General features: G+C 28.4%; 1 protein-coding gene across 1 annotated transcript; it reads right to left on the bottom strand.

Moving 5' to 3' along the window:
• Window positions 1–93: 93 nt before the first annotated feature.
• Window positions 94–11,431, bottom strand: LOC139431602 (uncharacterized). The gene is made up of 6 exons (XM_071199597.1): window positions 11,257–11,431; window positions 4,805–5,116; window positions 4,496–4,751; window positions 4,048–4,194; window positions 228–1,048; window positions 94–168 (listed from the first exon to the last, which is right to left on the bottom strand). Exons 1-5 carry the CDS (start codon window positions 11,260–11,262, stop codon window positions 273–275), a joined length of 1,497 nt encoding a protein of 498 aa, XP_071055698.1. The 5' UTR covers window positions 11,263–11,431; the 3' UTR covers window positions 94–168; window positions 228–272.
• Window positions 11,432–12,500: the final 1,069 nt, after the last annotated feature.

The following is a 12,500-nucleotide window of genomic DNA, read 5'->3' as shown; positions in this document are numbered from 1 at the left end:
ATAAAAATCGTTAAAACGTCCTAAACCTAATAATGACTACAAATCCATTCCAGTTTTTTTTTTGAATCCACTCAATCATCTTGAAAATCAATAATAATTATTTCCAATGACTTTTATATTGATTTAAAATAAAATCCAAAGTCGATAATGGTTTTAAATTTCCACCTCCTACGACAAAACAAAACAAAATTACCTTTAAAAGGCTTAATCAACAAAAAAATGCAAACCTAAAAATGTCCAAGTCAAAGTCTTGAGTCTTTTTGTTGTTTAAGTCAAATTTTAACAGGTCCGTTCGGTCTTAATTCGTAAGTTATCGATTTAACAACGTCAATATTCGGCTTTTTCGATTTCAACGGCGTTTTTTTCACTTTTCCTGGAGATTCCATGATAAATTCCGAACTCGTTAAAGGGGTTGGAAGGAGCGGTTTCGAAAATGATCTTGGATCGTGAGGTTGTAACATTTCCAAACTGTCTGTATCCGGTTGGAAATTTTGATTCGGCAATTGATTTTGATGTTGATTTGAGTATTGAGGCGTTAAATCTTCGTAACCCATCATAGGCATCGAATTAAATTGGTTTAAAAATGGTTGATTCGAAAACGATTGGAAATGATTCGAGAGAGGTGGTGGTGCGTTAAAATTTGGGGGATGAAAATTTAAAAATTCCGTTTGAGGGTTATAAATATTCATGGGATGAATTGAAAATGTTGATGGCCTCTTCATCAAACCCGTATCTTTAAAGTATTTTAAATAATTTACGCTGGGTGATTTATGCTCCAATGGCAGCTGAGCTATGTTATTAACACCACGATTTTTTTCGAAATTCTCAAATGATGGCGATGAATTTGGCTTTAAATTTGTACCCGAAGATGAAGCTAAAAGATTAGCTAAAACTTCGCGGTAATTAGGCGTTTGGGGATCTAATGGTTTAAAATCGGGGATGTTTTGACTTTCTTGACCTTCCAAATTGTGATCGAATCCACTTGATGATGGCATTTTCTTTAAAATTATTATCCCTTCTGGTAATTGGTTTAAAAACGAATTCTTATCTGTTAATTTAAAGTCAATACATAGATTTTAAGTCGGAGTCTTAAACGTCAAATTTGAAATACTATTTCTGAGTTGAAAAACATTTAAATCTTTAATAACAATGTGTTTGAAAGGAAAATGTGTTAGATGTAAGTTGTGTTGCCTAAATACATGTCAATATGGAAATAAAGAGATTTTGATTTTCAAATATCTTTAGTACTTCTACGATTTTCAAAATATAATTATTTTAATTACAATATCAATGTATTTTCGCTTGGGTGACTCGAATAATCTATAGAATCATGGCATTTTCTTTAAAATTATTATTTCTTCTAGTAATTGGCTTAACAACGAATTTTTATCTGTTAATTTGAAGTCAATATGTAGATTTTAAGTCGAAGTCTTAAACGTCAAATTTGAAATACTATTTCTGCATTGGACAACATTTAAATCATTAAATCTTTAATAAAAATGTATTTGAAAGGAAAATGTGTTAGATGTAAGTTGTGTTGCCTAAGTGTATGTCAATATGGAAATAAAGCGATTTTGATTTTCAAATATCTTTAGTACTTCTACGATTTTTAAAATATAATTATTTTAATTTCAATATCAATATATTTACGCTTGGGTGACTCGAATAATCTACAGAATCATGCCATTTTCTTTAAAATTATTATTCCCTCTGGTAATTAGCTTAAAAACGAATTTTTATCTGTTAATTTGAAGTCAATATGTAGATTTTAAGTCGGAATCTTCAACATCAAATTTGAAATACTATTTCTGCGTTGGAAAACATTTAAATTATTAAATCTTTAATAAGAATGTGTTTGAAAGGAAAATGTGTTAGATGTAAGTTGTGTTGCCTAAGTGTATGTCAATATGGAAATAAAGCGATTTTGATTTTCAAATATCTTTAGTACTTCTACGATTTTTAAAATATAATTATTTTAATTTCAATATCGATATATTTTCGCTTGGGTGACTCGAATAATGCACAGAATCATGGCATTTTATTTAAAATTTTTATTCCCTCTGGTAATTAGCTTAAAAACTAATTTTTATCTGTTAATTTGAAGTCAATATGTAGATTTTAAGTCGGAATCTTCAACATCAAATTTGAAATACTATTTCTGCGTTGGAAAACATTTAAATTATTAAATCTTTAATAAGAATGTGTTTGAAAGGAAAATGTGTTAGATGTAAGTTGTGTTGCCTATGTCTATGTCAATATGGAAAAAAAGCGATTTTGATTTTCAAATATCTTTAGTACTTCTACGATTTTTAAAATATAATTATTTTAATTACAATATCAATGTATTTTCGCTTGGGTGACTCGAATAATCTATAGAATTATGGCATTTTCTTTAAAATTATTATTCCCTCTGGTAATTGGGTTAAAAACGAATTTTTATCTGTTAATTTGAAGTCAATATGTAGATTTTAAGTCGGAGTCTTAAACGGCAAATTTGAAATACTATTTCTGCATTGGACAACATTTAAATCATTAAATCTTTAATAAAAATGTATTTGAAAGGAAAAGGTGTTAGATGTAAGTTGTGTTGCCTAAGTGTATGTCAATAAGGAAATAAAGCGATTTTGATTTTCAAATATCTTTAGTACTTCTACGATTTTTAAAATATAATTATTTTAATTTCAATATCAATATATTTACGCTTGGGTGACTCGAATAATGCACAGAATCATGGCATTTTCTTTAAAATTTGTATTCCCTCTGGTAATTGGCTTAAAAACGAATTTTTATCTGTTAATTTGAAGTCAATATGTAAATTTTAAGTCGGAGTCTTAAACGTCAAATTTGAAATACTATTTCTGCGTTGGAAAACATTTAAATCACTAAATCTTTAATAAAAATGTGTTTGAAAGGAAAATGTGTTAGATGTAAGTTGTGTTGCCTAAGTGTATGTCAATAAGGAAATAAAGCGATTTTGATTTTTAATATCTTGACTATTTTAATAATTTTGAACTGAAATAAACGTCAAATTTGAAACATTATTTCTACATTGGAAAACATTTAAATCATTAAATCTTTAATAAGAATGTGTTTGAAAGGAAAATGTGTTAGATGTAAGTTGTGTTGCCTAAGTGTATGTCAATATGGAAATAAAGTGATTTTGATTTTTAATATCTTGACTAGTTTAACAATTTTGAACTGAAATAAACGTCAAATTTGAAGTACTATTTCTACGTTGGAAAACATTTAAATCGTTAAATCTTTAATAAGAATCTGTTTGAAACGAAAATGTGTTAGATGTAAGTTGTGTTGCCTAAATGTGTGTCAATATGGAAAGAAGCGATTTTGATTTTTAAAATCTTGACTACTTTAACAATTTTGAACTGAAATAAACGTCAAATTTGAAACATTATTTCTACGTTGGAAAACATTTAAATCGTTAAATCTTTAATAAAAATGTATTTGAAAGGAAAATGTGAGATGTAAATTGTGTTGCCTAAATGTAAGTCAATATGGAAAGAAAGCAATTTTGATTTTCAAATATCTTTAAAAAAAAATAGAAATATAATTATTTTAATTCCATATCTGTATTTTTTGAACTATATAATTTTGTACGTACAAATATCAATATATTGTCGCTTGGGTGACTCGAATAATTTACAGAATCTTCATAAAAAGGATGTCACATAACTTTCGTTTCTTTCTTTTATAAAAAAAAGGTTTAAAATTAAGAACTTCCCTTTCACGCAATATTGGTTTGTGCAATCTGATAATTTACAATTCATACTGTTAAAATTTTTCGGTGAAAGTGATCACCACTTTCTATAGATACCACCGCAAACTGAAAATGTTGATGATGACATAGAGATGGCGAAAGTTCGCTGGCCTTGGCAATGAGAAAGGAACAGTAATAATTTCTTACTTCTCAAAAGCGTTCAACAATCCTTTTTCGATTTAATTTGTTGTTTGTCTTTTGACAAGAGATAGTATTTTTCAAACCAGAAATAGTATTTTTATGATAATAAATTAAAATTATTTTACTATTACCTTCGTAATTTGAATATTTACTTGGTAAATATTTGTTGGATAAATCTGGAGGTGGATTATAATCTGCTGCTATAGCTGATGGTGACACATCTGAATCTTGATGACTTGATGGTCCATATTCGCTGTTGTACTCTTCGTGGGGATGATCTTAATCACAAAATAACTCAATTAGGTGCAAAATTCAAGGTTAACGTTCTTCTATTTACGAATAAAATTATTTAGCATTGTGTGAAAAGAAAACAGAAAGCGATTTTAAAAAGGAGGTAACACTATAAACAATCAACTACATACTTTCTTTTGACCACTTCTAACTTACTAACTATGCATTGTACTAAATAATGTTTAACAGACTGTTAAATTTAAGTGGAACAGTGGTGCATTGTAATTTTCATGGTCAACGTCTTAATTTTTGAACAACTTAAATAATAAATCAAATTTTTTTATTTACCTGAATATGACGAAGAATGCGATCCGTGAGCAACAGGACTTAAAAGTGCTGAAGTTGCAATTTTCTTTCCTAAACTAGTTACAGCATCACCACCGTGACTAATTAATTTACCTTTTGCTGAAACTAAATAACCACTTCCTTTTATTAATTTTCCAGTTAAAGCTATTGTTGCACCTTTTATAGCTTTAACAGCTTGTAAAAGTGTGTTTAAAATCGATTTATTTAAAGTCCAAAAATCGAAAGTTTTTTGTTCATACTGAAATAAATTTTAATTAAAAAAATAACTTTTATCTTTCTTGTTTCTTTTACATCGTGTTCGTCATGATGATGATCATGATGGTAATCATGTCCACTACTACTACTACTTGAAATAAAATGGGCTGATGAACTAGCCGATGCTTTCGCTAAAGAACCCAATTTATTTTTTAGCCCATTCCCCAAAATTGAAAGCAAACTGTGACCCGATCGTTTTTCTCTTTGCTTATTCATTTCTTCCAAAAATGCTAAATGTTCTCTTTCAGCTGGCGAAATATCATCGTAACTTATTATGTGTAAAGGCGCTTTTATTGGATCAGCTTTTTTTATCGAAACCAGATAAAATAATAACAAGAAAATTTCAATCTAAAAAGAAGCATGTAATTAATAACCTTAGGGGTCAACACATGTTTACGAAGCTTTTAAAGAGACGTTTAATGTCATGTAAAATTTCCGGTTGTGGTAATAAAACAGAACAAGAAGGAGAAAGCGAGAAAATTTATAATCGTACACAAAAAAAACCAAACATTGTTTTAAAGATAAAAAGGTAGAAAGCAAATGGTTTATAATCAATTCAAGATTTGATAAAATAATTGCGCTTTGTTGCTTTCGTTTTAAGAGATTCAATTAAAAAGTTACATAATATACAAGATGTTTTGTGACTTAATTCAATCTGACGATTTTGACGTATTCTAAAAGTGTTTCCAGAACATCAGGAAGCAGATAAAGCTTCTTGTGGTGTGTCAAAGACGCAAAATAAGTTAAGAAAAAAACGTGATTGGTGAGGATTAAAATGGTTTTAAACGACGAAAAAGACCTTTAGAATGCTTAAAGTGGATGAAATTATTAAAAAATCGATTTTGATGTGTTCTAAAAGTGTTTCAAAAACATCAAGAAGTAAATAAAGCTTGTGGTTGTATGTCAAAATGGTAAAAATCGTTTGGAAATATCTTGAGATTATTTCGAAAAAGCAAAATAAGTTATTAGCATTAATGGGGGTGTCTTCCAGAAAATTTTAAGTCCTTAAAATATGGAAAAAACATGATTGGTGAGGATTAAAATGGTTTTAAACGACGAAAAAGACCTTTAGAATGCTTAAAGTGGATGAAATTATTAAAAAATCGATTTTGATGTGTTCTAAAGCTGTTTCAAAAGCATCAAGAAGTGTATAAAGCTTGTTGTTGTATGTCAAAGTGGTAAAAATCGTTTGGAAATATCTTGAGATTATTTCGAAAAAGCAAAATAAGTTATAACCATTAATGGGGGTGTTTTCCAGAAAATTTTAAGTCCTTAAAATATGGAAAAAACATGATTGGTGAGGATTAAAATGGTTTTAAACGACGAAAAAGACCTTTAGAATACTTAAAGTGGATGAAATTATTAAAAAATCGATTTTGATGTGTTCTAAAAGTGTTTCAAAAACATCAAGAAGTACATAAAGCTTGTTGTTGTATGTCAAAGTGGTAAAAATCGTTTGGAAATATCTTGAGATTATTTCGAAAAAGCAAAATAAGTTATTAGCATTAATGGGGGTGTTTTCCAGAAAATTTTAAGTCCTTAAAATATGGAAAAAACATGATTGGTGAGGATTAAAATGGTTTTAAACGACGAAAAAGACCTTTAGAATGCTTAAAGTGGATGAAATTATTAAAAAATCGATTTTGATGTGTTCTAAAAGTGTTTCAAAAACATCAAGAAGTACATAAAGCTTGTTGTTGTATGTCAAAGTGGTAAAAATCGTTTGGAAATATCTTGAGATTATTTCGAAAAAGCAAAATAAGTTATTAGCATTAATGGGGGTGTTTTCCAGAAAATTTTAAGTCCTTAAAATATGGAAAAAACATGATTGGTGAGGATTAAAATGGTTTTAAACGACGAAAAAGACCTTTAGAATGCTTAAAGTGGATGAAATTATTAAAAAATCGATTTTGATGTGTTCTAAAGCTGTTTCAAAAGCATCAAGAAGTGCATAAAGCTTGTTGTTGTATGTCAAAGTGGTAAAAATCGTTTGGAAATATCTTGAGATTATTTCGAAAAAGCAAAATAAGTTATTAGCATTAATGGGGGTGTTTTCCAGAAAATTTTAAGTCCTTAAAATATGGAAAAAACATGATTGGTGAGGATTAAAATGGTTTTAAACGACGAAAAAGACCTTTAGAATGCTTAAAGTGGATGAAATTATTAAAAAATCGATTTTGATGTGTTCTAAAAGTGTTTCAAAAACATCAAGAAGTACATAAAGCTTGTTGTTGTATGTCAAAGTGGTAAAAATCGTTTGGAAATATCTTGAGATTATTTCGAAAAAGCAAAATAAGTTATTAGCATTAATGGGGGTGTTTTCCAGAAAATTTTAAGTCCTTAAAATATGGAAAAAACATGATTGGTGAGGATTAAAATGGTTTTAAACGACGAAAAAGACCTTTAGAATGCTTAAAGTGGATGAAATTATTAAAAAATCGATTTTGATGTGTTCTAAAGCTGTTTCAAAAGCATCAAGAAGTGCATAAAGCTTGTTGTTGTATGTCAAAGTGGTAAAAATCGTTTGGAAATATCTTGAGATTATTTCGAAAAAGCAAAATAAGTTATTAGCATTAATGGGGGTGTTTTCCAGAAAATTTTAAGTCCTTAAAATATGGAAAAAACATGATTGGTGAGGATTAAAATGATTTTAAACGACGAAAAAGACCTTTAGAATGCTTAAAGTGGATGAAATTATTAAAAAAATCGATTTTGATGTGTTCCAAAAGTGTTTCAAAAACATCAAGAAGTACATAAAGCTTGTTGTTGTATGTCAAAATGGTAAAAATCGTTTGGAAATATCTTTAGATTGTTTCAAAAAAGCAAAATAAGTTATAACCATTAATGGGGGTGTTTTCCAGAAAATTTTAAGTCCTTAAAATATGGAAAAAACATGATTGGTGAGGACTAAAATGGTTTTAAACGACGAAAAAGACCTTTAGAATGCTTAAAGTGGATGAAATTATTAAAAAAATCGATTTTGATGTGTTCTAAAAGTGTTTCAAAAACATCAAGAAGTACATAAAGCTTGTTGTTGTATGTCAAAGTGGTAAAAATCGTTTGGAAATATCTTGAGATTATTTCGAAAAAGCAAAATAAGTTATTAGCATTAATGGGGGTGTTTGCCAGAAAATTTTAAGTCCTTAAAATATGGAAAAAACATGATTGGTGAGGATTAAAATGGTTTTAAACGACGAAAAAGACCTTTAGAATGCTTAAAGTGGATGAAATTATTAAAAAATCGATTTTGATGTGTTCTAAAAGTGTTTCAAAAACATCAGGAAGTACATAAAGCTTGTTGTTGTATGTCAAAGTGGTAAAAATCGTTTGGAAATATCTTGAGATTATTTCGAAAAAGCAAAATAAGTTATTAGCATTAATGGGGGTGTTTGCCAGAAAATGTTAAGTCCTTAAAATATGGAAAAAACATGATTGGTGAGGATTAAAATGGTTTTAAACGACGAAAAAGACCTTTAGAATACTTAAAGTGGATGAAATTATTAAAAAAATCGATTTTGATGTGTTCTAAAGCTGTTTCAAAAGCATCAAGAAGTGCATAAAGCTTGTTGTTGTATGTCAAAGTGGTAAAAATCGTTTGGAAATATCTTGAGATTATTTCGAAAAAGCAAAATAAGTTATTAGCATTAATGGGGGTGTTTTCCAGAAAATTTTAAGTCCTTAAAATATGGAAAAAACATGATTGGTGAGGATTAAAATGGTTTTAAACGACGAAAAAGACCTTTAGAATGCTTAAAGTGGATGAAATTATTAAAAAATCGATTTTGATGTGTTCTAAAGCTGTTTCAAAAGCATCAAGAAGTGCATAAAGCTTGTTGTTGTATGTCAAAGTGGTAAAAATCGTTTGGAAATATCTTGAGATTATTTCGAAAAAGCAAAATAAGTTATTAGCATTAATGGGGGTGTTTTCCAGAAAATTTTAAGTCCTTAAAATATGGAAAAAACATGATTGGTGAGGATTAAAATGGTTTTAAACGACGAAAAAGACCTTTAGAATGCTTAAAGTGGATGAAATTATTAAAAAATCGATTTTGATGTGTTCTAAAAGTGTTTCAAAAACATCAAGAAGTACATAAAGCTTGTTGTTGTATGTCAAAGTGGTAAAAATCGTTTGGAAATATCTTGAGATTATTTCGAAAAAGCAAAATAAGTTATTAGCATTAATGGGGGTGTTTTCCAGAAAATTTTAAGTCCTTAAAATATGGAAAAAACATGATTGGTGAGGATTAAAATGGTTTTAAACGACGAAAAAGACCTTTAGAATGCTTAAAGTGGATGAAATTATTAAAAAATCGATTTTGATGTGTTCTAAAGCTGTTTCAAAAGCATCAAGAAGTGCATAAAGCTTGTTGTTGTATGTCAAAGTGGTAAAAATCGTTTGGAAATATCTTGAGATTATTTCGAAAAAGCAAAATAAGTTATTAGCATTAATGGGGGTGTTTTCCAGAAAATTTTAAGTCCTTAAAATATGGAAAAAACATGATTGGTGAGGATTAAAATGATTTTAAACGACGAAAAAGACCTTTAGAATGCTTAAAGTGGATGAAATTATTAAAAAAATCGATTTTGATGTGTTCCAAAAGTGTTTCAAAAACATCAAGAAGTACATAAAGCTTGTTGTTGTATGTCAAAATGGTAAAAATCGTTTGGAAATATCTTTAGATTGTTTCAAAAAAGCAAAATAAGTTATAACCATTAATGGGGGTGTTTTCCAGAAAATTTTAAGTCCTTAAAATATGGAAAAAACATGATTGGTGAGGACTAAAATGGTTTTAAACGACGAAAAAGACCTTTAGAATGCTTAAAGTGGATGAAATTATTAAAAAAATCGATTTTGATGTGTTCTAAAAGTGTTTCAAAAACATCAAGAAGTACATAAAGCTTGTTGTTGTATGTCAAAGTGGTAAAAATCGTTTGGAAATATCTTGAGATTATTTCGAAAAAGCAAAATAAGTTATTAGCATTAATGGGGGTGTTTGCCAGAAAATTTTAAGTCCTTAAAATATGGAAAAAACATGATTGGTGAGGATTAAAATGGTTTTAAACGACGAAAAAGACCTTTAGAATGCTTAAAGTGGATGAAATTATTAAAAAATCGATTTTGATGTGTTCTAAAAGTGTTTCAAAAACATCAGGAAGTACATAAAGCTTGTTGTTGTATGTCAAAGTGGTAAAAATCGTTTGGAAATATCTTGAGATTATTTCGAAAAAGCAAAATAAGTTATTAGCATTAATGGGGGTGTTTGCCAGAAAATGTTAAGTCCTTAAAATATGGAAAAAACATGATTGGTGAGGATTAAAATGGTTTTAAACGACGAAAAAGACCTTTAGAATACTTAAAGTGGATGAAATTATTAAAAAAATCGATTTTGATGTGTTCTAAAAGTGTTTCAAAAACATCAAGAAGTACATAAAGCTTGTTGTTGTATGTCAAAGTGGTAAAAATCGTTTGGAAATATCTTGAGATTATTTCGAAAAAGCAAAATAAGTTATTAGCATTAATGGGGGTGTTTTCCAGAAAATTTTAAGTCCTTAAAATATGGAAAAAACATGATTGTTGAGGATTAAAATGGTTTTAAACGACGAAAAAGACCTTTAGAATGCTTAAAGTGGATGAAATTATTAAAGAAATCGATTTTGATGTGTTCTAAAAGTGTTTCAAAAACATCAAGAAGTACATAGAGCTTGTTGTTGTATGTCAAAATGGTAAAAATCGTTTGGAAATATCTTGAGATTATTTCGAAAAAGCAAAATAAGTTATAACCATTAATGGGGGTGTTTTCCAGAAAATTTTAAGTCCTTAAAATATGGAAAAAACATGATTGGTGAGGATTAAAATGGTTTTAAACGACGAAAAAGGCCTTTAGAATGCTTAAAGTGGATGAAATTATTAAAAAATCGATTTTGATGTGTTCTAAAAGTGTTTCAAAAACATCAAGAAGTACATAAAGCTTGTTGTTGTATGTCAAAATTGTATTAATCGTTTGGAAATATCTTAAGATTGTTTCAAAAAAGTTATAACCATTAATGGGGTTATAACAAAAAAATGTGATTGGCTTGAATGAGGTAAAAAAATTGTTTTGTTAAATTTTAAAGTGTAACGAGCGAACTATTGGTAATACTTCTAAGTTTTAAAGTTTTTAGTTTTAAATTTTAGAATGTTGGAAGAACTTATCATTTAATTTGTATATTTATTGATTTCTTTCTCTTTTATCGTTTGTAATTTAGCAAAGTCTTTCACGCTTTCTAAAAAATATATCGCACACGTTACTGTGACAAACCTTCAAGTTCTTTCGTGCAAAATCAGAATGAAACTGATTGGACTGGAAAGCACGTGGCGTAACCGCGATGTCTCCTTTTTATTCTCAACCTCTTTTATCTTTGGACATTTAAATTACTTCCTGTATAAATTTATTTTACAAAACAGCTTAAACGTTATCTTTAAAAATAAGAAAGAAAGTTAATTTTACCTTCATTTTTGTTTCAAGTTTAATAAATTTCAATGTCTAGGACGCGAAGGCACTACGAAAAACACTTAGGCAGTTAGAACGAAACCAAGCCTCGCGAAGAACTACTAAAATTCACTCTCACTTCTTCTTGGCGGACTTCAAACTGAGCGAAACTTCCAAATTGACCCACTTCTTATATTGATATCCGACTATCTCAGATTCCCACTTCTTCACCCTACCATTTTTTTGTTGTTGTTTTTATTCTTACAACTTACAATATTATTTCTAAATTATTATTTATAATTTTTTTGATATTAAATTAACTAATAAGTGAAAGTAAAAGAAAAATAAAAGAAAATAATGATCGGTTTATATGGAATGTGTCGTGCATATAAGAAACTTCCTGAATCTTTTGTTAAACCCATCGTGCTATAATTAAAGTTGTTATGAAAGTTTTTGGATTTATTTGAAAAGAAATGTCTTTTTTAAAGTAGCACCGTGAAAGTATCCGATTTTAAAAGTTATGTAAATTAAAAAATATTAATTAAGGCTCATTTTAAATAATATTGGGAAATTAGGAATTTTATTATGACAATATATTAAAAGAGAAACTTTTGAGGATATCTTTGCTTCTAAAATATTAACAATAAGTGTAACAAATTTTCTTTTTGATGTGCACTTCTTGTTCCAAAGAAAATTTACCATAACATGTGTCTAAAGCGATATTAATTACATGTTACATAAAGTCCTTTTTAAGCTTGTATTATATAAACCTTAATTTTTAAATATTTTTGTGTTCTCAAAAAAGATTAAATTAAATGAAATCTGATACAATCTTAAGACGCATCACGATATTTACAATTTCCCATTAATTCAAAGATCTTCACGTGTAAATGCCAACCTTGATCGTGAAAATTTCACCAACACCATCGACCTTAAACAGAAGAGAAGAGAAAAGAAAATCCGTAACCTCTTCGTGTATGTTTTCAAACACGGAGGATCCACATCGTTTATCGACTTTTCTTTTCATGCTGATTTATAACCCTTTTAATTCTTCCATATCCAACATCAAGAGAAAGTTCTTGAGCTACCAATGCAAATTTTATTTGAGAAGTTACTTATCGTATTTAAAATTCTATTTATCTAAATGACGGGTATAATATACAAATATTATTGTTAATTCAAAAGAAAATTTCAAAAAGAAACTCCAATATTTAACAGGAAGTGGTTAAAACCGCAAAAATTTTAACAACTATATTAACTCA

The sequence above is a fragment of the Onthophagus taurus genome, chromosome 10 (genome assembly GCF_036711975.1).
Source record: "Onthophagus taurus isolate NC chromosome 10, IU_Otau_3.0, whole genome shotgun sequence".
Lineage (NCBI taxonomy): Eukaryota > Metazoa > Arthropoda > Insecta > Coleoptera > Scarabaeidae > Onthophagus > Onthophagus taurus.
This window is presented reverse-complemented; position numbering and strand designations above follow the sequence as displayed.

Coding starts and splice junctions, on each gene's coding strand:
- LOC139431602 (XM_071199597.1), bottom strand. Junction 4,752..4,804: donor ATCATCATGACGAACACGAT/GTAAAAGAAACA, acceptor AATTTATTTCAG/TATGAACAAAAAACTTTCGA. Junction 4,195..4,495: donor GCATTCTTCGTCATATTCAG/GTAAATAAAAAA, acceptor TTTGTGATTAAG/ATCATCCCCACGAAGAGTAC.